This window comes from Protopterus annectens, chromosome 1.part0 (genome assembly GCF_019279795.1).
Source record: "Protopterus annectens isolate FY-2018-M chromosome 1.part0, PAN1.0, whole genome shotgun sequence".
NCBI lineage: Eukaryota > Metazoa > Chordata > Ceratodontiformes > Protopteridae > Protopterus > Protopterus annectens.
In genome coordinates, this window is record NC_056725.1 from 452,002,579 (window position 1) to 452,029,847 (window position 27,269).

At 44.8% G+C, this 27,269-nt stretch overlaps 1 protein-coding gene across 2 annotated transcripts in view; it reads left to right on the forward strand.

Moving 5' to 3' along the window:
- The window catches only part of XPO5 (exportin 5), a 2,857,558-nt gene that overhangs the window by 1,108,122 nt on the left and 1,722,167 nt on the right, over positions 1-27,269 (forward strand). For both annotated transcript variants that reach the window (XM_044060355.1, XM_044060360.1), the window contains exon 16: positions 16,059-16,148. In XM_044060355.1, the coding sequence (XP_043916290.1) occupies positions 16,059-16,148 (90 nt within the window). The remainder of the gene's footprint in view (positions 1-16,058; positions 16,149-27,269) is intronic.

The following is a 27,269-nucleotide window of genomic DNA, read 5'->3' on the forward strand; positions in this document are numbered from 1 at the left end:
TCTGCCTGCTTACTTGGATGCTACGTTGAAGGCATCTAAGTAAGCAGTTCCCCCTGATGTTCGTGTTTCACTGCTGCAGTCATTACACTTGGGTTATCCTGCCGTCAGGCGGTCCCGCAGTCGGCCAGAGTTCCAAAGTCTTGGTCCAGCGTCATTTGCTTTCGCTTCCTCCCTCACGTCAGTGCGCCAGGGGTATATAAGATGCAGCTGACGCCATTTTCTTCAGTCTTTCTTGCCGCGTGGTGCCCGACGCAAAAGCAGTTTGCAAGTGCCTGTCGGCCGACTCCTGAGATTTTCAAATTCGAATTTCAGAACCGAATTCTTCAATAAAGCTAAGTACCCTGTTGGGGAAACTTTTTCTTGCCTCAGACCGATGTCAGTAAAAGTTAATTGTATTTCTTGTGGGAAGCAAATACCTCATAAGGATTTTCATTCTTACTGTATTCCATGCTTAGACCCAGACCACGACGTTACTAGTTGTCTGTTTTGTGGTAGATTTAACAAGCGCACTATTAAACGTCGCATTGATTTTGCTAGCCATTATTTTGGCCGAAGGTTCAATTATACCATGCCGTCAGAACAACAGACGACCGGAATACACACAAAACGCAAAGATAAGGACAGACATCCGAGGCCCAAAACTGACAATGAAGCCTCTTTTAGGCAAGACGCCGGTTCTCAGTGAGGCGCATTCACAGCCCCTGACACCCGCTACCTCAGAGCCACAGGCCGCCTCCGACTCCCACGTGGAGATTTCTAGGCCTCTGGAAACTCAAGGTATTTGGCCTACGGAAATTAACCCCTCAGATGGGTCCGGAGCCGCTGAGCAGGCATCTGCTTCTGAGGGTGTTTTCAGACCTTCACAGCTTACCATCAAAACAACAACCAAGTCTAAAACTCCATTAAAGACAAAGAAACAAGCACAGCATTCACCTAGACAGGCATCCATGCCTAAAAAAACAGATGCTCAAAATGGCCGAAGACCTAATTACTCTGGTCAGGGGTTCCCATCACCCTCCTGATAAAAGGCCTAGGCAGGCTACAGACTATGATCTGACTAGGTTTCCATTTCTTCTGATTCCTCTTCAGACCAGGGATACTCTTTACTCCCCTATGAGGACTCTGATGTTGAAGAATCTATCCCTTCAGCCTCTCCTCCTGAGGATTACTCTTTTGGGGAAACTTTACATACCATGAGGGAGCATTTCCATTGGGAGAGTCAGGATTATTCTGAGTCCAAGAAAAGGCTCAGAGATTTTCTTTTATTGCCTCAGCACAGCCCCTTGCTATTCGCCTGTGTTAGATATTGTGGATGATGTGTTCTCTGAATCCAGTTTAACCCGTGATTCTTTGCCCACAGCACCAGTCAAGCCAGATAGGTACTACAGAGTCCCTGACTCTCACAAATTTCTTTATAAAAACCCTGCTGCTGACCCTGAAACTATTTCCCAGGATCCCAAAGGGGTAAAGGCTTCCACTACTAAAAATCCAGTTCCCTCTGACAGGGATTCAAGAGCATTAGATAGATGGGGGAAGAAAGTTTACACTTCTGCAACTTTAGCAGTAAGGGCTTTAAATTGCTAGTTCTACGTGCTTAAATACCAACAATATTTAATGTTTCTGTTAAAACAGAAAATGCTTACAAGCTCAAAGTCCTGACTATAAGGAAATGCAGGAGTTATTGCATGCAGCTGAACAAGTGGGAAAACATACTCTGCAATGTGGTTTTGATTCATTAGAGGCTTCTTGTAGAGCCGTAGTTACAGGATGTGTGATTCGAAGGCATGCTTGGTTAAAAGAACAAGGTTTACCTGATCATGTTAAGGCAAAGTTACTGGATGCTACTTTACAGCATAATAATCTTGTTTGGTGTTAAGGCAGAAGAGCTATTAAAGAAAATGGAGGATAAGGCAAAATCTATGCAAACAGTGAAGGATTTCTTACAGGTACAGCCACCTCGATTTACTAGAAATTGGCCTTCCAAAAATTGGTCCTGTCAAGTGTCAATCCAAAAAACACACGAAAGTCACCACATGTCAAGATTTACTGAAGCTTTCAGGTCTACGCCCTTCCTCAGCATATAAAAAATACATCCATTCATTACTTTTAAATAGAGGATTAATTCTATCACATGATTAAGCCAGCCAAAATACTTAAAGGAACATGAACAATTAACCTATCCTAAACATTAGTTAAAAATCTAACTTTTATAAGCATTCATTGAAAACATTCATTAAAAAGATTGTTGTAAATACTAAACATTTACGTATACAGTATAAAATATAAAAATGTAAACAATGTCCAGTGTCAGACAGACCACAAAGAGGCAGATACAGATGCCCAAGAGGCAGATCTCAGCCCCAAGGCTCGTACAGACCACGACAGTGGGGTGCTTCTACCCCAAAAGGAAGAGAAGACAAGTCACAACCTTATAGGAAACAGTCCCAATGACTTCCCCCTTCACATGCCAAGCACTTACCTTTTGGCAGCTCCCTTAGGGGGAAAACTAGCTCTTTTTTCACAAAATTGGCATATAATCACCCAAGAAAAATGGGTTCTGGATATTGTGTCTCAAGGTTACAGGTTCCACTTTCACACTCTACCAAGGCCAAAAGGAATGCCAGACCTGCCACAAAATCAATGGGCAGAGGCACAAAAACAAATTACAGCCCTCATGGACATGAGAGCTTTTCAAAAAGTGCCACAACAGGGACAAGGATTTTACTCAAGACTTTTCTTGGTCCCCAGAAAGGGCAAGGCCTGGAGACCCATACTGGACCTATCTACTCTAAATACTTACCTGGATGTTCCAAAATTCAAAATGTTGACACTACAGCAACTTCTTCCCATGCTGGGCAAGAAGGCTTGGCTTGTTACTTTGGACCTCAAAGAGGCATACCTGCATGTCCCAGTCGGTCAAAATTGCAGAAGATACCTCGGATTTATAGCTGGCGCAATGCATTACCAATTCTCTGCACTGCCCTTTGGCTTATCTACTGCACCCAGGGTCTTCACAAAATGCCTAGCACCAGTAATTGCATTTTGCAGACAAAAAGGAATTGAAATATATCCCTACTTGGACGACTGTCTTATTCAAACAGAGAGCAAGGACATTCTTCTAAAACATCTGGCATTTGAAAAAAGATTGCTAATTTGCCTAGGGTACACAGTAAACGAAAAGAAGTCAAAACTAGTGCCCTCACAAGAGATAATATTCCTGGGTGCCAGCTTAAATACAGCGGCCCAGATGGCTTATCTCACGCCAGACAGACAACTGACTCAGTACTTTAAAATGATGGCAACAAAAACCCAACTCCCTGCAAGAAAAATTCTGCAGGCCTTTGGGTTCATGGCGTCCTGCATTACTACTAATTCCATATGCCAGACTGCATATTAGGAATTTACAATGGTACCTAAAAAGGGTTTGGACTAACACTGTCACAGTTTGGAAGCAGTAATACCACTTATTCCCTGCCTACAGCAGGAGTTTCGATGGTGGGCACAGGCATGTCACCACAACAAGGGACAGCCTTTCACTTTACCCACAGCCAGGCAGACACTAACAACAGATGCTTCGGATTACGTCTGGGGAGCACACATGGCAGGAAAATGTATTCAGGGCAAGTGGGCCGCAGACCAAATGCATCTTCACATCAATCAAAAAGAGATGCTAGCTGTACAAAATGCCCTAACTGCTTTCAAGGACCTTCTGCATCCAGGACAACTATTACTAAAGACGGACACCACCACAGTTATGTGGTACATAAACAAGCAAGGGGGGGCACTCATTCCTATCAAGTTCATCTGCAAGCACAATTCCTGCCAGGAAAGAAAAATACTCTGGCAGACGACTTAAGCAGAAACTTCATGGATCCTCAAGAGTGGAAATTAAATCCACAAGTATTCAGCATGATAGCACAAAAATGGGGGTGCCCAGACATAGATCTTTTTGCCTCCCCTCTGAACTGCCAACTACAGAAATTCTGCACAAGGACTTACCACACACAGTCATGGAAAGTGGATGCTCTCTCTTTCAGCTGGAAAACCCGAAAAGTTTATGCCTTCCCACCACTGCCTCTCCTTTCAAAGGTACTCCTAAAAGCCTGATGAGAGAGGACAAAAATGATCCTGATTGCCCCAGACTGGCCACGCCAGCACTGGTACAAAATTGGCTCAAGACCCAGCATGGATTTCACCTCAAATTCCCCCACCTTCTGACTCAGCAAAACAATTAGATCCTGCACAGCCAGCTCAAAACCTTAAACCTGGCTGCATGGCAGATTACTAAGCCAAGCAGTCAACACCTCTCTCTAAAGCTGTTATGGATGTCATTTTGGAGGCCAGGAGGCCCAGCAGCAGGAAATCCTATTCAGAGAAGTGGAAGAGATTCTGCGCCTGGAACCAGGCTCAAAACTTTGACCCTCTTGTTCCAAATATTCCTCAGATATTACAATACTTAACTGAGATGCTGGACAAAGGCCTATCCTTTTCATCCATTAAGATCCACGCCTCTGCCATCTCAGCTCATTACAGCACGGATCCTCCTATTTTCTCTCATCCATTACTAAAACAGTACCTCAGAGGGGCTAAAAACATAAGACCGCCCCGGAGAGCACCAACTTGGGACCTCAACTTTGTCTTGGAAAAACTAACTTTACCTCCTTTTGAGTCAGCCAATTCAGCAGAATTAAAATGTGTCCTGGAAAACTGCTCTGCTTCTGGCAATAATCTCAGCACGGAGTCTCAGAGTTACAGGCACTAATGGCAGTGGAACCTTTCATCATTTTTCATCAGGACAGGGTTTCTTTAAGAACAAACCCTACATTTATGCCAAAGGTGGTATCCAGTGTGGCTCTCAACCGAACTATTCACTTGCCAACATTTTATCCAAATCCCCAGAATAAAGGGGAAAGACTTCTGCACTCATTGGACATACAAAGGCAGTTATGCTTCTACTTGGACAAAATAAAAGCTTTCAGGAAAACTGAGCAATTGTTTGTAGCATATGCTACAGGATCACAGGGAAAGGCTGTTTCCAAGCAGACCATTTCAAAGTGGATAGGACACTGTATCCGTTTCTGCTACACACAGCATGGAATAACTGTACCTAGCAACATTAGGCCACATTCCACCAGGGCAACAGCCACTTCAACTACCTACCTTAGAAGAGTACCTACCAATGATATTTTGGAAGCTGCAACTTGGAGTTCAGTGCATACCTTTACCAAGCATTACCACTTGCCTCTCTACTCTAAATCCGGAGCTGGCTTTGCCACTGCAGTGCTGCAGGGCCTCATAGCCACCCCGAATCCTTTATAGACCCAGCCACCCAACCTCAGCTTTGGGATTCAACCCAAGTGTAATGACTGCAGCAGTGAAACACGATGAACATAGTACAGTTTTGTACCTACTATAAATGTAGATGTTAGAGTGTATTCACTGCTGCAGTCCAGGTTACCCTCCCTCCATCCCCACTTTCTTAGCTGGGATTTATCTATACCTTTCTACCCTATACAACCTATGTGGTGTATTTGCTTGTAACTGAAGGTATTGTTTTTATTTTTTATGTATGTTTTATTAGCAATATGTATTGCCTACCTATTTGGGGGCACCTGACATCTGGGGCAAGAAAAACTGAAGAAAATGGTGTCGGCTGCATCTTGTATATACCCCTGGCGCACTGACGTCAAGGAAGAGGCGACCGCAACCGACGCCGGACCAAGACTTTGGAACTCTGGCCGACTGCGGGACCGCCTGACGGCAGGATAAACCCAAGTGTAATGACTGCAGCAGTGAATACACTCTAACATCTACATTTATGGTAGGTACAAAACTGTACTTTCTGCCTGCTTACTTGGATGACTTCCAACGTGGCTTCTAAGGGCCCTGACTTCCAGCCTCCAGACCTTAAGCATCCTGACCGTTGGTATAAAGTACCAGAGGACCACAAATTCTTAGTTAAGCTACCCTTGGTGGATCCAGCTGTTGTTGCCACCACGGCAGATAAGCAATCTAGACTGTTGCCCTCTGCCTCCCTGCTACCCACTGACAGACAGTAAGTACATGGATAGGTTGGGGAAAAAGGTGTACACTTCTTTTACTTTGGCTTTTAGAGCCATAAATTATCAGACCCACATGACCAAGTATGCATTAGACTTGGTCTCTCAAGCCTACTCCATGCTGGCTACCTTGCCTGACAGTCCCAGCGAGACGGACATCTCATCCAAATTTTCCTTGGCCCAACAGGTAGCCAGGCACTCCATCTGGTGCAGCTATGATGCTGCAGAAGCATCTGCCAGATTTGCAGCATCTACTTCAGACCTCAGGAGGTACTCATGGCGAAGACTCCAGAACCTCCCCGAGGACTTCAAGGCCAAAATCCTGAAATCCTGGACGCCCCTCTGGACCACAATGTGCTTTTTAGAAAACAATTCATGGACCTTTTTAAGAAAAAAGCAAAGAACTCCAGGTCATTAAGCACCTGCTAGTGTCACCCATACCCAAGTATTATAGGAACTACCCGGCTAAAGCCACCTTTGTAAGACGTACTCCACAGCCTTCCTCTTCCAGGTCCATGAGAGGGGGTAGAAGACCTACTACTTCCAGATCCTCTGCTCCACCACAGCAGCCTAGACAGCCCTTTCAGGACAAAGGAGGCCCCAGTAATGTACGACTGCCTTGCCTACCTCCCCCTTTCAGCCCACCTTTCCCACTGTCTCCCCCTTTGGCAGTCCATCACTTCAGACCAGTGGGTCTTAAGCATTATCCAAATATGGATACTTCCTGTCCTGGAGAGAGAAGCCACCTAGAAGAGGCATCCCTTCCCTCCCCAAAATTCAGGCTCATCTCATGCCACAAGTTCTGGCAGATCTTCAAAAGCTAGGTACCATAGAACCTGTTCCTCCAGGACAGGAAGCAAAAAGGTTTTACTCTCACCTCTTCCTGGTCCCCAAAAAAGATGGCCCCTGGAGACCCATATTAGATTGGTCCTTTCTAAACCTACATCTTCAGGTTCCCTCTTTCATAATGCTCTCTCTCATTCCAGCCAAGGCCTTCATGGTCACCCTGGACCTAAAGGAAGCTTACCTACACATATCCTTCAGGAGTTCCCACAGAAAATTCCTTCTTTTCTCTGGCCCTTCCTCTCATTTCCAATTTATTGCCTTGCCCTTTGGTTTATCCACGGCCCCCAGGGTCTTTACAAAGTGCCTAGCCCCAGCCATTGACTTCTGCAGAACTCCGGGGATGCAGATTTACCCCTATCTGGATGACATCTTGAGTCTGGCAGAGTCCAGGGATGCTCTGTTAAAGCATCTACATTTCCCCATGTTCCTTCTGCAGAACCTAGGATTCACCATCAGCCTCCCCAAATCCTGTCTGATCCCAAGCCAGGACAAGAGTTTCCTCAGCTGCAGAATCAGAACAGACTCAATGAAGGCCTTTCTACCTCAGGACAAGGTTCTGTCTTTAACTTCTCACTTCCAGGAAGCTGCACTATCCTGAAGGGTGACAGCAAGGAATTTTCTTTGTCTCCTGGGTTTAATGGTAGCAACCATCCCCATGCTACCACTGGCAAAAATGCACATGTGCAAGCTGCAGTGGTTCCTCAAGAACACCTGGTCACAGCACCTATATCCCCTAGAGCAGCCCGTCCCCTCCTTCCCTGTCTGAAAACAGAAATCAACTGGTGGATCCAGCAAGTGCAATTGAACCAAGGGCTACCTTTACAGCCCCCCACCCCAACCCAAGTTATTCATACAGATGCCTCAGATTCAGGTTGGGGAGCAACTCTGGCCTCTTACAAGATTCAGGAAAAATGGCGTCGCTCTCTTCCGGCCAAACACATCGACATCAGGGAAATTACAGCAGTTTTCTTAGCTGTACAGACCTTCTCCCACCTTCTGGTTCCAGGGGTGCTCCAGATTGTCACCGTCAACACCACAGTGATGTGGTACCTCAACAAGCAGGGAGGAACAAAGGCCCATCAGCTGTGCAGTCTATTCCTGCTGATATGGAACTTAGCCTCCCGGCTCAACTTAGTCCTGCAGGCGGTCTACAATCCCTCACAGGACAACCACCAAGCACATGCCTTGAGCAGGACTTCCCCGCCTCAGCACGAATGGATGCTGAACAAGGAGGTGGTCTTAGACAGTCCACCTATGGGGTGCTCCACAAAGAAATGGGGTGCTCCACAAAGACCTGTTTGCCCCCCCCCAGAACAGGCAACTGCAGAACTTCTGCTCAAATACCCGCTCCCCTCTAGCATGGAGAGTGGACACACTCAACATCTCTTGGGAGGGGAAGTTCCTTTATGCCTTCCCCCCATTCCCACTGATTCAGAAAGTCCTAATGAAAATTCAGAAGGACGAACCAGAAATCTTATTAGTGACTCCCTACTGGCCAAGGTAGCACTGGTTCTCCCTATTTTACAAACAAGCCAAGGGCAATCGCTTCAAGTTACCCTACAAAGGTGTACCTACTGACACAAGACAAAAGAGCTCTCCTACACCCACAGGTACAGATGTTGTCTCTGACTCTGAGTGATAAACTTTTGATCCCTTTTAGACACCACTACTCAGAGGACATGCTTTCAGTCCTAAGGGAGGCAAGGAAACCTACCACCAGAAAATTTTACCTGGCAGAATGGTGTCTGCAAATGGGAAGAGTCCCCAGATCCACCGAGGTTCCCTTGGTTCTAAATTACTTGTCAGTTGATAAAAAGTGACCTGTCTTATTCTTCTTTAAAGGTGCACCTCTCTGCCATTTCAGCCTGCCTGCCCCTGGAACCCCCCTTGCTGGCCATGCTCGACATAAAGCTCTTCCTTAAAGGGGTCTTGCACATGAGACCACCTAGCAAACCTCCGCCTTAGGACCTTAACTATGTCTTAGAGAAATTAACCCATCATCCCTTTGAACCTGCTGGGCTTTCCTCCTTGAAGATGTGTACATGGAAGGCGGTCCTACTGGTGGATATTACTTCAGCCAGAAGAGTGTCAGAATTGCAGGCTTTAATGGCCTGTCACCCCCCCCCACACACACACACACACACACACACATACTGTCTTTCAAAAAGGCAGGGTGTCCTTGTGAACCAACCCCTCCTTTATGCCTAATGTGGTCAGTCATCTCTCTCTTAACCAATACCTTCATCTGCCCACCTTTTTTCCCTCCCCCACTAATGAAGGGGGGAGGATACTGCACTCCCTGGATGTGCACAGACAACTTAGATTTTACCTGCACAACACCAAAGCCATCAGAAAGAATAGCCAGTTCTTTGTCTCCTTCCACCCAGAGCCCTGGGCAAGGCAGTCTCCAACTCCAAGCAAACTATTGCATGCTGGATCAGATAAGCTGTTTGCTTCTGCTACTCTCACCACGGAATGGAGCCCCCAAGGGGAATCGAGGCCCATTCCACTAGAGCCATGGCCACCTCAAGGGCCTTCATGAAAGGCCTAGACACAGCATCCATTTTGGAAGCAGCCACCTGGGCCACTATCCACACCTTCACCAAGCATTACAAATTGGACCAAGCTAGAACAGGATTCACCATGCCAATCCTGCAGGGTCTTGTAGAACCTTTTGCATCTACCACCCCCCTCATCCTCTTAAGCTGTGGTATGCTCCCACACCTAAACTACTGCAACAAAGGAATAAAGGACGTATAATAGTTGTGGAAAATCTTACCATAACCATAGATGTCCTTCTCTTCCATGTTGCAGATGTCCTTCAAGAATGCAACTGCAGTCCTTACGTATGGGTTGTCCTGCCTCAGGCAGCCCTTCGGTCAGCCGGATTCCAAAGTCTGGGTCTGGCGTCTGCTGATGTCGCCTCCTCCCCGACGTCAGAGCGGCTGGGGTATAAAAGTATCAGCCGACGCCATCTTCCTCAGTCTTTCTTGCCGCGCGGTGCCCGAAGCAGAAGCAGTTCGCAAGTGCCGGTCGGCCAGCTCCTGTATTTTCAGTAACAGAAGTCATCAAAAAGCTAAGTACCCCGTTGGGGAACCTTTTCTTGCCTCAGCCGATGTCAGATAAAACTGCAAAAGTTAATAACTGTTTGTCTTGTGGTAAACAAATACCTCATAAGGACTTCCATTCTTACTGCCTTCCCTGCCTTGGCCCAGACCACGATGTCTCGGCCTGTGCTTGCTTCAATAAGCGCACACTCAGGTGCCGGGCAGAATTTGCTGAAGACTTTTTTGGCGAAAAATACTCCTATATCATGCCGTCGGAACAACCGACAACACATATTTCCAAAAAACGGAAGGACCGGGACCGACATTCTCGGCCCGCGACTTCCACCGACACCACGCCAAAACCTACCGCGGGTGCCTCTGTCTCTTCTGAGACCGTTATTCCACCGCTCCAGACCGACGACACCGCTTTATCGTTCACTTCGGCCCCGGAGCCTACGCCGGTGCCGGTTGTTGATTTTCCTCGAGAAGCTGAAGCCCAAGATTTGCCTGAGACCATACTGGTGGACAAAGTTACTCCAGCACGTGGGGCAGCTAGGCCTCCGGTGTCCATGTCAGTCAAGGCCTACACACGTGCTAAGGCTGCCAGCCAGGCTAAGTCTCACCCTCCTAAATCTTTTCCTCAGGGTCCCACTTCTGATAAACAGATCATGACTTTAGCTGCAGATCTAATTTCCTTAATCAGAGGTTCCCAGGCTCATCCTGACAGAGGTTCTCAGCCGCCTTCAGACAAAAGGCCCAGGGTTGAGCAGACAGATGCCCTTTCCTCAGATGAAGCCTCTGGTGACTCTGATCACTCAGATACCCAGGAAGAGTCCTTCCAGGCCTACGAGGATTCTGATGCTGAGGAATCTATTCCTTCTGCCTCTCCTCCTGAGAATATTTCTTTTGGGGAAATTCTCCACTCCATGAGAGAGCATTTTCAGTGGCAGGGCCAGGAATTCTCCGACTCCAGGAAACGGCTTCGTACCTTCCTTAAGCTTCCCCAACACAGGCCTTTAGCTATCCCTCCAGTGTTAGATGTATTGGATGATGTGTACTCGGATTAGAGTGCTTCTCCTGATTCTCTCCCTCCTGCTCCTGTCAAGCCAGACAGATATTACAGGGTTCCTGAAACTCATAAACATCTCTTTAAGGACCATTCTGTTGATCTAGAAACTATTTCCCAGGGGCCCAAAGGGGTGGCCACTATCACGGCCAAAAATCCTTTGCCCGCAGACAGGGAATCTAGGTCCCTGGAGAGGTGGGGCAAAAAAGTTTATACCTCAACCACCCTTGCCATGAAGGCCCTTAATTGCCTTTTTCATATGTTTCAGTATCAGGATTTCTTGATGGATGATTTGCAGAAAGTTAGCCTCTCCTGAGCCTTTAGATAGAAAGGCCTTGCAGGATTTGGTTCATAATACACAGCAGGTTAACAATCATTTTCTTCAGTGTGGTTATGATGCATTGGAAGCTTCATGTAGCTATGACAGGGGCCGTCATACGTAGACATGCTTGGTTGAAAGAACAGGCATTGCCAGATCATGTTAAAGTAAAGCTTCTAGATGCACCTCTGGAAAAACACAAGCTATTTGGTGCTAATGCTCAGGATGTGTTGAAATCAATTGAGGAAAAGGCTAAATCAGTGCAAACAGTCAAAGATTTCCTCCAGGTTCAGCCACCAAGGTTCAGCAGGAATTGGCCTTCGAAGAATTGGTCCTTTCCAGACACTGACAAGTTCCAAAGGGGAAAAAAACAGGCGTGCCCGAGGGAGAGGGCAATACCTAGGCTCCTACAGGGGACGCCAATGGCAACTGACTAATCAGAGAAGTGGCGCAGGGACTTCTACTGCTCCACAGGGACAATCACAATGACTTGACTTTGACACCGCCGACCAAGGCTCAGAGAAGCACCTTTAGGCGGAAAATTATCCTTATTTTCAAAAAATTGGCACGTTTTAACAAGGGACAAATGGATTCTGGACATAACAGACCAAGGCTACAGGTTCCACTTCCATACTTTACCAACAAGACAAGGCATGCCAAACCTGCCACAGAATCAAAGGGCAGAGGCACTCGTACAAGTTTCAAAGCTGCTACAAATCAAAGCAATAGAAAAGGTTCCTCCTCGGGAACAAGGTCAGGGATTCTACTCAAGACTGTTCCTTGTTCCAAGAAAAGAAAAGCAATGGAGACCTATACTGGACTTGTCCGCTCTAAACACCTTTCTCATTGTACCAAAATTCAAAATGCTGACACTACAGCAACTCCTTCCCATGCTGGGCAAGGGGTCTTGGCTGGTTACTCTGGACCTCCTATGCTGGGCAAGGGGTCTTGGAGCATACCTGCATGTCCCAATCAGACACAGTTGCAGAAGATACCTCAGATTTCTTGCAGGGTCAGAGCATTATCAATTCTCAGCATTGCCTTTTGGCTTGTCTACTGCGCCCAGAGTATTCACGAAATGCCTGGCATCAGTAATTGCACACTGCAGACTCCAGGGGATACAAATATACCCTTACCTGGACGACTGCCTTATACAAGCGGACAGCAAGCAAGCCTTGACAAAAAACTTGAATTATGTCATTCACTTACTACAGGCTTTGGGATACACAGTCAACATTAAAAAATCAAGACTACTGCCATCCCAACAAATAATTTTTCTAGGAGCCAAACTAGACACAAAATCACAAATGGCTTTCTTCACAGAAGAGAAGCAAGAACAATTACCAGATTACTTCAAAAGCCTAGCAAAGCTCACCCAGATGACTGCAAGGAAAATCCTGCAGGCCCTGGGTTTCATGGCATCTTGCATTCTATTGATTCCACTGGCAAGACTACACATGAGAAAACTACAATGGTACCTAAAAAGTTTATGGTCTCAACACAGCCACAACTTAGAAGCAATTATCCCACTCATTCCATGTCTACAAAGGGAATTTTTGTGGTGGGCCCAAGCAAGCCAGTTAAACAAAGGTATGCCTTTCAACAAACCTCAAATAAGCCAAACCATTACAACAGACGCCTCAGACCATGGATGGGGGGCGCACATGGAGGGCAGATGTATTCAAGGGCAATGGCCCCCCGGGAAGTGCAGCTACACATCAATCAAAAAGAGATGTTAGCAGTAATACATGCAATCGAGACCTTCGGAAAATATCTTCAAGGTCAACTGCTAATAAAGACGGACAACAGCACTGTTATGTGGTACATAAACAGGGAGGTACTCATTCTTACCCCCTCTGCAGACTAACAATGACTCTTTGGGAAAAGTCCCTGAAACTGAACATACAGCTGCAATCCCAGTTTGTTCCGGGCAAGGACAATTTTCTGGTGGACAGTCTAAGCAGAAACATCCTGGACCCGCACGAATGGATGTTGCATCCAGACATTTTTGCACAAATAACTCATGCATGAGGGAGGCCGGACATAGATCTCTTTGCCTCACACCTCAATCATCATCTGAAAAAGTTCTGCTCGAGGACACACCATCCACAAGCCTGGAGAATGGATGCTCTCTCCTTCAGCTGGAACTCTCTAACAATCTATGCATTCCCACCTCTACCATTAATGACCAAGGTGTTACTGAAGATCAAAGCAGAACAACCGAAAGGCATCTTAATAGCTCCAGATTGGCCAAGACAGCACTGGTATCCATTACTAAGGAGCATAACTTGCACCAAGCCGTGGCCCCTGCCTCAATGGCCTCTGTTTTTGACCCAGCACAATTACAAAGACGGTTCATCCCAACCTGCAAACTATGCAGCTGACAGCTTGGAGGGTTCCATGAGTTCTCCCCATATCTCTCTCTCTAAGGAAGTTCAACAGATCTTATTGGAAGCACGCAGACCTTCCACCAGAAAAATTTATTCAGCCAAATGGAAGAGATTCAACATCTGGAATGCCAACAAGGGTCAGGATGCATCAGTAATGAGCATCCCACAGATACTAGAATACTTGGCAGAAATGCTATATAATGGCCTTTCCTATTCTTCCATAAAAATACACGCTTCAGCAATTTCAGCAAAATACAACACTGATCCACCTGTGTTTTCACATCCTTTGCTAAGACAATTTCTAAGAGGGATAAAGAATATCAAACCTCCCAGAAAACCACCAGTGCCTGCATGGGACCTCAACTTCGTGTTGGAAAAATTAACTCTTCCTCCTTTTGAGCCAGCAGCGTCTTCAGAATTGCAATTTCTCTCCTGGAAAACAGTTTTTCTGTTGGCAATTACCTCAGCAAGAAGAGTATCGGCGATACAGGTCCTCATGGCAGTACCTCCATTTCTCATTTTTTATCAGGACAGAGTTTCCTTAAGAACCAATCCGTCTTTTATGCCAAAAGTGATATCCAGGGTGTCTCTAAATCAAGCAGTTCACCTGCCTACCTTCTTCCCCAATCCTGAAAATAAAGGGAAAAAGCTGCTGCACACTTTGGACATACACAGACAACTGCGCTACTACTTGGACAGAACAAAGGCCAACAGAAAGTCTGACCAACTATTTGTAGCATACGCTGCTGGAGTGCAAGGAAAGGCAATTTCCAAACAAACAATTTCAAAATGGATTGGACATTGCATCAGATTCTGTTGTTCTTTCCATGGAAAGGGTGTGCCAGCCAATATCAGGCCACACTCCACCAGAGCTACAGCCACCTCCACAGCCTTTCTAAGAGGGGTGGCTACAAAGGACATTCTAGAAGCTGCTACATGGAGCTCCGTGCATACATTTTCCAAGCACTACAACCCGAGCAGGCTTTGCTTCGGCAGTCCTGCAGGGCATTTTAGCTACACCATCTTTATCTTAGAGCCTACCACCCCCAGCTTGGCTATGGTATTCAACCCATATGTAAGGACTGCAGTTGCATTCTTGAAGGACATAGTACAGTTTTGTACCTACCATAAATGTAGATGTCCGATAGATATGCAACTGCAGTCAGGTTTTCCGTCCCTCCTCCCCCTCTGTATATTGGGTCCACTTCCCTCCTTTCTAATTAGCTGGGGATATCTGTTATGGTGTATCTGTTTATTACTGTTGTGTATGTCAGGAATTTTTTATCCAGTTACTAAATTTAGCCTTCCTTGGAGGGCACCTGGCATCTGGGGCAAGAAACACTGAGGAAGATGGCGTCGGCTGATACTTTTATACCCCAGCTGCTCTGACGTCGGGGAGGAGGCGACATCAGCCGGCGCCGGACCCAGACTTTGGAATCCGGCAGACCGAAGGGCTGCCTGAGGCAGGACAAACCCATATGTAAGGACTGCAGTTGCATATCTATTGGACATCTACATTTATGGTAGGTACAAAACTGTACTATTTTAAACATATCAGTAACAATTGATGTCCTGCTACTCTCTTTGCACTGTTGCTCTTTATAGGGTATGTAAGAACACTTGAAAATATTCACATTTATTTCCAGCATAATTGTATTTCACCTTATCTACCTTGTTAATTTCAAAGGAGTGCATAAACTCATTTGAAGTATCTCCTGTTTGTAGGCAGTTTCTTTGACCATTGTGTTTGGCATATCTACTTTGCATGTAAACAGTGTGCTTGTCTATTGTTTTTGACTTGTGCTGTGCTCTCAGGCTGTGTTTAAGAAGTGTTCTTTGGGTATTATGTACTCCAGGCAGCAAACTTTATCTAATGGATGGATATGTAGGAACAGACAGGAGGGCAGGTCAAGACTTGATTGATAGTTCAGTGAAGAAAGGGCATGGGAAGCATTAGTAGAAACCAGACCTTATTATATTCAAGTCATTGTACTGCGGTGGTGGTGCTGCGGTAGCATTGTCACCTCACAGTAAGACGTCCTGTTCGACTCTCAGCTAGAGCGTCTTCTGTGCAGAGACATGCGTGAATGGGCGTACCTTCATTGAAGGTTGTGCGTTAGAGCTGGCAACATGGCACGTAAAAATCTGCTGACAATCAGCGGACCGGAGTTCCGCTGTGGCGACCCCTAACTGGGAAAAGCCGAAAGACACAATATTATATTCAAGTCATCAGTAAAGGAGCATTAAAAACTTAAAGCAGTTAAGTCATTTTTATGAGCAGATTGCACATAGAAAGTTTTATGGTTGGTTTGACGTTGTTTTCCATTCCAGGCCCCCAGAACACGTGCAGTAAAGAATGTCAGAAGACACGCCTGCTCCTCACTCATCAAGCTGTGTAGAGACTACTCCCATCTTGTGTTGGTATGTCTTCAATCAAATGTTTAAGTTCTTGTTTTGTTGTGCTTTTAGGAAGACTGACTACCTCACAGTCATTGTTTATTGACATTTGGTCTGATTCATTTTTCCTTTTTTGTGCACGTATTTTTGTTTTGCATGTAGTATTTTTGCAATGTAGTGTGTATACTCATTGTGCCTACTGAGGTGTACATGTTTCCTTGAAGTATTGCGTACTGTTTCCTAATTATTTCAATGTACCTCTTAAAGACCACACCCTTTGTTAGTAAGGAGCATTTGTTTGTAGGGAGTGCTTGTTTCTCTCTCTTTCTTTTTTTTATGATATACACATTTCCTACATGTTATAGAAAAGGAATTTTGCCTTCCAGTTGTCAGATGAAAAAAGGAAATGCCATTGTCACACAGGCTGTTCAAAGCAACATTTGAACAGTTTCTCACTCCAGTGTGTGAAACTCAACAGTGTATAGGAAAGCTGGAATCTAAGTATGCCTTTTTATACTTTTCCATGTAGTATGCACATTTATTTATTGAGCAGACTTTTTCCTATTTATGTGTGATGTACTTTTAGATAAAGCAGAGCATATTTGAACATTTAAACTCATAACCAGATGAAACTACTAAATGGTAGGCATATGCAGGACTAACTGGAGTTGAAATCAGAGCAATTTTACCAGTTAGTTGAGTAAGGCATTTACAGTTTATTACATTGGATCCTCTGTCATGTCCTTTTCTTTTGTGTTTGAAGTGAATTTGTGTATTGAGGCATCTTCACTTTAAACAGTATTAATTAATTAGTGCAAGGTTAACTGATATTTCCCATTCTTAGTTTTGATCTCATTTTGAGGGGTCATGTTCAGTGGTTGTTTTAACGTTTGTGGGTTCTTAGTCTTAGAGTAATGGCACTAAAGCAGTATGTGATGCATTCAGTTCATTAACTTCACATTCAAACCTTGAACTACTACAGGAATTTGGACCACATGTACTCAGAATACCCACTACTGTAGCTGTAAAGGTGCTGAACTGTCATAGTACCATACGTGTCCTTTTTTGGAACCAAAAATAAGCAATATGTTTAGCTAGACATTTATGTGGGTGCATTGAAAATGTTGCACATCCAAAATGCTGAACACCGTAACATCATCCACAAAAGTTCGGAAACGATTGTGTTAGACTAGCACAATGAGGAGTGGTGTTTTACCCTTTCCCTCCTCAGTGCAATCTTGGAATTGATGCAGAATTGTGGGGATGCACTGGGGCTTGTCTCACTTCATAGACATATGAAGAGTTTTTCTTGAATTTCAATCTTTTATTGCTGTTATTGCCATTTGGCATGTTGGATGTTCAGCATTGTAAAAGTATTCCCATTTGTAATCATAAGTATATTAGAATATTTATACTGTTTCACTGCATTTCTATATTTTGATCTAATGTTTAGATATATATTTTTTCCTGGAGTTTTCAATATTGTAACGGTACATATCATTTAATTGATAAACACCTTTGACACATTGCTTGTTGGTCAGTTTATGAACAGTCACTGCACTGAGATGGCTTTTTTAAAGGTCCTAAATATCTTGAGCAGTTTGAGGATAGAGTCACAGATCATTTTTGTTTAGAGGGCCCTAAGTCTTCTTAAGACCACAGATCACTCAGCACCACTAAACGAAACTGCACAAAGAATAAAGGATGTTCTTCGTGTTTCACTATTAGTCATTACATTTGGGTTATCTGCTTGCAGGTAGCCCTCAGCCTGATTATCAAAGTCTTGGGTCCTGCGTCGGTTGTTGTCTCATCTTCCATGACGTCAGGTGTATAAAGCATGCAGCCAACGCCATTACATCAGTCTTTCTTGCCGTGCGGTGCCTGAAGCAGAAGCAGTTCGCAAGTGCCGTTCGGCCAACTCCTGAAATTTCCGTTTTTCGAGTTTCGGATCCAAAGTCTTCAAAAAAAGCTAAGTACCCTGTTGGGGGTACTTTTTCTTGCTCTAAACCGATGTCAGTAAAAGTTAACAATTCCATTAATTGTGGAAAGCAAATGCCTCATAAAGATTTTCATTCATACTGCATTCCTTGCTTAGTACCTGACCACGACGTCCCTCTCTGTTGGTTTTTGTCTTATTCAGTCCTCGAACTATTCTTCGTCGGTTCATTTTCCATCTAACTATTTTGGTACTCTGTTCAGTTATGCAGAAATGGAATCGGTAAGCCACCCAACTACAGACATTCCGAAAAATCGTAAAGACAGAGACGGACCACATAGGTCCAAAGCTGCCGACGACGCTTCCTTTAAGCTAGTCGCCAGTTCACCGGTACTCGGGGAGGCGCTTTTGCAGCCCCTTATACCAGTTACTTCAGATTCGCAGGCCTCTACTGAGAACTATTAGGAGTCCGGTATGCCGCGAGATGCTTCTTCGACTATGGAACCTGCGGATGTCTCTACCTTGGATGGGTCCGGAGCCGCTGTGCAGGCACCTGCTTCTGAGGGTGTATTCAGGTGGTCTGACGTGCATATCAAACCGACGTCATCTTCTTCTTCAAGGCCTAAAACTCGATCCACGCCTAGAAAACCAAAGCCCAGACTGCATAGTCAGGCCCCTATGCCTAAAAAACAAATAAGAATGGCTGAAGACCTTATTACTCTAATCAGGGGAAGCCACCCTTCTCCCTCTAAGAGACCTAGAACTGAATTTCCTTCTGATTCTTCTGATCAGGATTCTGAAATTTCTGATTTGCCTCATGTTTCACTGTTGCAGTCATTAATTCGGGTAATCCTGCTGGCAGGTTGCCCTCAGTCGGCCTGAATTCCAAAGTCCTGGGTCCTGCGTCAGCTGCTGTCGCCCCTTCCCTGACGTCAGGGGTATAAAAGATGTGGCCGACACCATTTTCTTCAGTCTTTCTTGCCGCGCGGTGCCCCGAAGCAGAAACAGTTCGCAAGTGCTGGTCGGCCGACTCCTGAGATTTTCGTGTTCGATTTTCAGATCCGAAGTCTTTAATAAAGCTAAGTACCCCGTTAGGGAAATCTTTTTTTCTTGCTCCAGACTGATGTCAGAAAAAGTTAATTGTATTTCTTGGGGAAAGCAAATACCTCATAAGGACTTTTATTCTTACTGTATTCCTTGCCTAGGCCCTGATCACAATGTTGCTGGTTGTTAGTTTTGTGCTAGATTTAACCAACGCACTATTAAACGTCTGTATGATTTTGCTTTAAACTATTTTGGACGCCAGTTTAATTATCCAGAAATGTCATCGGATAACCATCCGACTACCGGAGTTCACAAAAAGCGCAAAGAAAAGGAGAGAGAGACAACTGAGGCCCAAAACTAGCGACGGAGCTTCTCCTAAGCCAGTCGCAAGTTCTCAGTGAGGCGCTTTCGCAGCCCCTGATGCCCACTACTTTAGAGCCGCAGCCCGCTACCGACACCCATGTGTAGTCGGCCATGCCGTTGGAATCTCAAGGTATTGGAGCCTCGGATACTATTCCTTCAGATGGGTCCGGAGCTGCTGAGCAGGCACTGGTTTCTGACGGTGTATTCATACCTAAACATCTTTACATTAAGCCGACCTCAGCTTCAAAGGCAAAGACTAAAGCACCTTCTAAAGCAAAGAAACAAACTCAAGAGCCACGTGGACAGGCCTCTGTGCCCAAAAAACAGATGCTCAAATGGCCAAAGACTTAATTACCTTGATCAGGGGTTCTCATCCCCCTTCTAATAAGAGGCCTAGGCAAGAGACTGACTATGAATCTTCAGATCAGGTCTCTATTTCTCCTGATTCTTCTTCTGATCAGGAATATTCTCTTCCCCCCTATGAGGATTTTGATGCTCAAGATCTATACCTTCAGCTTCTCCTCCAGAGGACTATTCTTTTGGGGAAACCTTGTATACCATGAGGGAGCATGTCCACTGGGAGAGCCAAGATTTTTCAGAATCTAAAAAGAGGCTCAGGGATTTCATTTTACTACCTCAACACAGGCCACTAGCCATTCCACCTGTGTTAGATATTGTAGATGATGTGTTTTCGGAGTCTAGTCTTATCCCTGACTCCTTACCTCCAACTCCTGTTAAGCCTGACCGATATTACAGGGTTCCTGACTCTCATAAATTCCTTTTTAAAAACCCTGCTGCAGACCCAGAGACTATTTCACAGGGTTGCAAAGGAGTTAAGGCTTCCGCTGCAAAAAACTCTACCCCCTCTGACAGAGATTCTAGGGCACTAGATAGATGGGGAAAAAAGTTTACACATCTGCTACCTTGGCTATAAGGGCCCTAAACTGTCAGTTTCATATGCTCAAATATCAGCAACATGTCATGGCATTGCTAAAACAGAAAATGTTATTAAACTCTGAATGTGCAGAAAACAAGGAAATGCAGGATTTATTGCATGCAGCTGAAAAAGTTGGAAAGCATACTTTGCAATGTGGTTTTGATTCTTTGGAGGCCTCCTGCAGGGCCGCAGTTACGGGTTCTGTAATTAGGAGGCATGCTTGGCTAAAGGAGCAAAATCTGCCTGATCATGTTAATAAATTATTAGATGCACCTTTACAGCATGATACTTTGTTTGGTGTTAAGGCAGAGGAGGTGTTAAAGAAAATGGAGGACAAAGCTAAATCTATGCAAACTGTCAAAGATTTTTTACAAGTACAGCTACCTAGGTTTAGTAGACACTGGCCTACAAAGAATTGGTCCTTTCCTGTGTCAGACAGACCTCAAAGGGGCAGATCCAGACGCCCTAGAGGCAGATCTCAGGCGCAAGGTTCCTACAGGTCAAAGCAATGGGGTGCTTCTACCTCCAAAGTTGAAGACAAATCACAACCATACAGGAAACAGTCCCAATGACTTCCCCCTGCCTGCACCAAGCACTCATCTCTTGGCAGCACCCTAAGGGGAAAATTAGCACTTTTTTTCTCAAAATTGGCACATTATAACCCAAGGCAAGTGGGTTTTAAATATCATGTCACAAGGGCACAAGTTCCATTTCCATACCCTGCCAAAGGTGAACGGCTGGCCAGATCTGCCAAAAAATCAGTGGGCAGAGGCACAAAAACAAGTCTCATCCCTCATGGACATGGGGGCCATTCAACAAGTACCAGAGCAAGAGCAGGGACAAGGATTTTACTTAAGACTGTTCCTGGTACCCAGAAAGGACAAGACCTGGAGACCAATACTGGACCTATCTTTTCTGAACACATTCCTGGATATACCAAAATTCAAGATGATGACTTTGCAGCAGCTTCTGCCCATGCTGGGCAAGAATGCTTGGCTGGTGACTGTAGACCTAAAAAAGGCATACCTGCATGTCCCAATCAGACAGTTATGCAGAAGATACCTCAGATTCAAGGCTGGCTCAGTACATTACAATTCTCTGCACTGCCTTTTGGCTTATCTACTGCGCCCAGGGTCTTTACAAAGTGCCTGGCACCAGTAATTGCATTCGGCAGACAAAGAGGAATACAAATATATCCTTACTTGGATGACTGTCTAATTCAAGCAGAGAACAAGGACATTCTTCTACAGCATCTGGCGTTTGTGAAAAGACTTCTAACATGCCTAGGGTACACAGTCAACTAAAAGAAATCAAAACTAGTACCCTCTCAAGAGATAATATTCCTTGGTGCAAGCTTAAATACAACTGCCCAGATGACTTATCTCACACCAGACAAACAAAGGCAACTGACTACCTATTTCAAAATGTTGGCAACAAAGACCCAGTTATCTGCAAGAAAAATTCTGCAGGCTTTGGTCTTCATGGCATCCTGTATCCTACTAATTCCATATGCAAGACTGCATATGAGGAAACTTCATTGGTACCTAAAAAGTGTTTGGACTCAACATTGCCACAGCCTAGAACCAATGATTACTCTCATTCCCTGCCTACAACAGGAGTTTCGATGGTGGGCAAAGGCTTGTCACCAAAACAAGGGACAGCCATTCACATTACCCCCAGCCAGATACTATTTATTTATTTATTTATTTTACATTTGTTAACCGGGCTAGTCCAGCTGGATACATGTCCATTTTCAGTGGAGGCCCGAGGAGAAAAGCTCCGCTACAATACTAAAATTAATACTTAAAAAAAAAAATAAAATAAAAAGATATGATAGAATAAACATACAATTACAGCCTGCTACATTGAGTATGGGATTTAAATACTTTGCTAGCTTGGACAGAAGATAAGGTAAAAATTTACATACACAATTGCACTGCAGAAGTTATTGCTAGGAGCAGAACTGTTTTCCAAGATAAAAACTTTATATCACCAGTAGCACCTGGCTCAAAAGGAGGCAGGGTGAGTTTTTCCAAGACACAGTTGAGGTAACAACGGCTGCATCAGAGTATGCCTGGGGGGGGGGGGCTACATGGCAGGAAGATGCATTCAGGGCTCATGGTCCTCAACCCAAATGTATCTACATGTCAATCAAAAAGAGATGCTAGCTGTTCAGAATGCCCTGACAGCCTTCAAGGACCTACTTCATCCGGGACAACTACTGATAGACAGACAACACCACGGTCATGTGGTATATAAATAAGCAGGGGGGGTGGCACACATTCTTACCCCGTTTGCAGACTAGCCATGACTTTGTGGGACACAGCATTGACTTACCAAGTACATCAGGGCAAAGTACACCAGGCACAATTCCTGCCAGGAAGGAAAAATACTCTGGCAGACGAACTAAGCAGAAACCTCAAGGATCCCCATAAGTGGCAGCTGGATCCACAAGTCTTCAGCATGATAACAAGAAAATGGGGATGCCCGGACATAGATCTATTTGCCTCCCCTCACAGCTACCAACTAAAAAGATTGTGCACAAGGACTTATCACATACAAGCATGGAAAGTCGACGCCCTATATTTCAGCTGGAAAAAACTATCAGTATATGCCTTTCACCCACTGCCTCTCCTCACCAAGGTACTCCTAAAGGTCAGACAGGAGAAGCCAAAAATTATACTGATTGCCCCAGACTGGCCCCGCCAGTACTGGTTTCCAATCTTAAAGAACTTGTCTCAATGCCCAGCTTGGACCTTAACTCAAATACCTCATCTACTGTCCTAGCAAAACAAACCGATCCTGCACAGCCAACTCAGGACTTTAAACCTGGCAGCATGTCTGATAATGTAATCATACAAAACACACTTCTCAGTAAAGCTGTGATGGATGTCATTTTGGAGGCCAGAAGGCCTAGTACTAGAAAATCTTATGCTGGAAAATGGAAGAGATTCTTTGCTTGGAACCAGGCACAAGGAACTGATACAGCTATGCCAAATATTCCTCAGATTTTGCAATACTTAACTGAGATGCTGGACAAAGACCTATCTTTTTCATCTATTAAAATTCATGCCTCTGCCATTTCAGCTCATTACAATACAGAGCCACCAATATTTTCTCATCCCTTATTAAAACAGTACCTCAGAGGAGCCAAAAATTTAAGGCCTCCGAGGAGATCAATGCCTGCATGGGTCCTCAACTATGTCTTGGAAAAACTCACCCTTCCTCCTTTTGAGCCAGGTGCTACTGGTGATAGAAAGTTTTTATCTTGGAAAACAGTTCTGCTCCTAGCAATAACTTCTGCAAGACGAGTTTCAGAGCTACAGGCACTCATGGCTGTGGAACCTTTTATCATTTTTTATCCAGACAGGGTCTCTGAGGACAAACCCAACATTTATGCCTAAGGTGGTTTCCAGTGTGGCTCTTAACCAAACTATTAATTTGCCAACTTTTTATCCAAATCCACAGAACAAGGGGGAGAGAATTCTGCATTCTTTGGACATACACAGACAGCTTAGATTCTGCTTGGACAGAACCAAAGTTTTCAGAAAGACAGCAACTCCTAGTGGCATATGCTGCAGGATCACAAGGAAATGCTGTCTCAAAACAGACTGTTTCAAAGTGGATAGGCCACTGCATTCGTTTCTGCTACTTACACCATGGCAAGCCAGTGCCAAAGGGAATTAGGCCACATTCAACTAAAGCTGCAGCCACTTCAGCAGCCTTTCCCAGGGGAATACGAACCAAGGACATTTTAGAGGCTGCTACTTGGAGTTCAGTGCACACCTTTACAATGCACTATCGTCTGCCACTCTAACTCCAGGGCAGGCTTTGCCACTGCAGTTCTGCAGGGCCTCATAGCCACTCCTAATGCTGTTTAGCTCCAGCCTCCCATCCATAGCTTTGGGATTCTATCCAAATGTAATGACTGCAACAGTGAAACATGAAGAACATAGTATAGTTGTGTACACTTACCATAAATGTAGTTGTTCGAGTGTATTCACTGTTGCAGTCCAGGTTACCCACCCGCCACCCCCCTTTCTTCTGATAGAACCTATCTTTCCTTCTCTGATTTGTACAACCTATGTGGTGTATTTGCTTGTAGATGAAGGTAAAGTTTATATTGGTGTATGTATTTACATACATATATATATATATATGTATATATGTATATATATATATATATATATATATATATATATATATATATATATATATATATATATATATATATAGATATAGATATAGATATAGATATAGATGTAGATAGATGTAGATATATATAGATAAACTGAGAGGGTTTGTGGACTGCACTGTTGTGGCAGAACAGGTAGCTTACATCCTTCTAGGTTGGGAACTGCTGATTGAGGGCTCAGTGTCTGTTATTCTAAAAGTGTATTAATTCTGGTTTAAGCACTTGGGCTTTCAGGCCAGTTATTTTACATTAAGAGGGTTCGTGGTCTGCACTCTTGTGGGAGGAGAGGCTGGACTCTGCCCTTCTGAGCTGGGAATTTCTGGTTAAAGGCTTATAGTGCATGCATATCTGAACTGCTTCTTACCGAAGTTGGTGCACCTTGTTTGCTGTGGCATAGACTGGATTCGGGCCTGCTGGATCTAGCTTTGTTTGTGTAACTTGAGCACTAATCCAGACATTCTCTAAAGTATTCAATTGTATTTATTACTGCTTGGTTGTAACTTGATTAAAGTGTAGCTATCATTCTAAGTCTTTTGGATTAAGCACTTGGGCTTCGGACCAGTTGTTTTACATTAGGAAGGTTTGTGGCAAGCACTGTGGTGGCAGGACAGGTAGCTTTCATCCTTCTAAGTTGGGAACTGCTGATTGAGAGCCCAGTGTCCAAGGGTATTAGTTCTGGTTTAGGCACTTGGGCTTCAGGCCAGTTATTTTACATTAAGAAGGTTCGTGGTCTGCACTCTTGTGGGAGAAGAGGCTGGACTCTGCCCTTCTGAGCTGGGAATTTCTGGTTGAGGGTTTATAGTGCCTAAATATTTGAACTGTATCTTACTGAAATTGGTACACCTTGTTTGCTCTAGCATAGACTAGATCCAGGCCTGCTGAATCTAGCTTTGTTTATATGCTTGTTGATTGTTTGCTTGTTATTTCCCTGGAAGCTAATTCCACCTAATACACGGCTTCTCAGCGCTTCTGTGGATCACTAGTGATATCTGCATTGCTTACTGTACTAGTTCCTTGTTTCACTTGAAAGAAAGTTACTGTTTGTCGTTTTTGCATTTAGTTACTTGTAACACATTGCACTCAAGTTACCTGGCACTTGCTCACTAAAGCAATTATATAAGTCAGCACTAAAATTAAAAGCACTACACCCTCACTCCCCACTGGCCCTTGTTTTCAATTATTAAGGAATTCCCAATATTATTCTAGCATGTCCAAAGGTCAGTTGTCAATCTCCTCTCCGGTCCAGCTGGTGAATCTGGGAATCTTGAGGCAATGTTATAACTGCCTCATGTACACAGACAACCCTCTCCTCCTCCCACATAACACAAATACATGCGAGAGATGCAGCTATTTAGCCAAACTGGAGGCTGAGCTCTCTCAACTCAGGACTGGCAAGACCAGACAGGAGGAGAAGGCAACTACACACACCACAAAACCAGCCTCACATAATGCTACCACACCACTGAATCAAACACATAAACACACAAAGACATACTCGGAGGCTCTGAGTAAAATTTACCTAAACAGCAGAGGCCTCCAAAGCAGACACCCAAACAACTGCTACCTCAAGACACCCCACAAGCAGCACATAAACCACAAAAGCAGTGTGCAAAGCAGTCACAGCCCTTAAGGCCAAATACAACACCAAACATACTTGTCATAGGTGACTCCATAGTCAGACACACTGACGTCTCACTCACCAGGCTGAACAAGGAGAGGGTCACAGTAAGCTGCCTATCGGGTGCTAGAATCCGCCACATAACACAAGCACTCTGGTCACTCCACGGCAAGTACAAATATGACACAGTCATTGTCCATGCTGGTGTAAACAACCTGAGATGTACCTCCCTGGACTACATGGAGAGACGTAGAGGAGCTCTCTGATTATGTAGCCCAGGCAGGTATGACCCTGACCCTGAGCAGTATCCTTCCTTCACCAAGAATGATGCCACAATATAGAGACAAGATGATCAGCTTTAACAATTGGCTTAATGTCTGGTGTCATTCAAAGGGGATCCAGTGTCTGTCTGCCTGGGATGACATGCTTGACGAGCCATGCTGCTTGAGGGGCGGCTTGCACCTGTCACCCTGGGATTCGGATATTGGCTAAGGCTCTTGCCACCCCATAGTGCCTTTTTAGGCAAGGCTCAAATTCTAAACCTACCACCCTAGAAAACAAAATGGGAAGAAACTGAGGGTAATGCTGCTCAATGCCAGAAGTCTAAATCTCAAAATGCACTTTTCGAGGCCCTTCTCAGTATGGAGAACATCGATGTCTGTGCTGTAACTGAAACCTGGTTCAAGGCTCCTGAGAGCACCCGGCACTATTAGGTTTTACCTCATATCATGCGTTCCGGCCCCAAAACCCAGACCACACCACAAAAGGAGGGTGTATCCATATTCATAAAGGATACCCACACCTCCAGGTTGGTGGCAACGCAGAAGCTTAGGAAACCATCCAGGTGCAACTAACCATAGGCAAAACTGCTCTACAAATTGTAGCATGCTACAGGCCACCCTCTCAAACTCAGGAACCCCACACAGCCTTCCTGAAGACACTGGAGGGTATAAATGTATCTCAAACACCATCATATTGGGTGACTTCAACTACCCGAATATAGACTGGGAACATTACTCAAGCCCTAACTTTCTAGCCCAACGGTTCCTGGA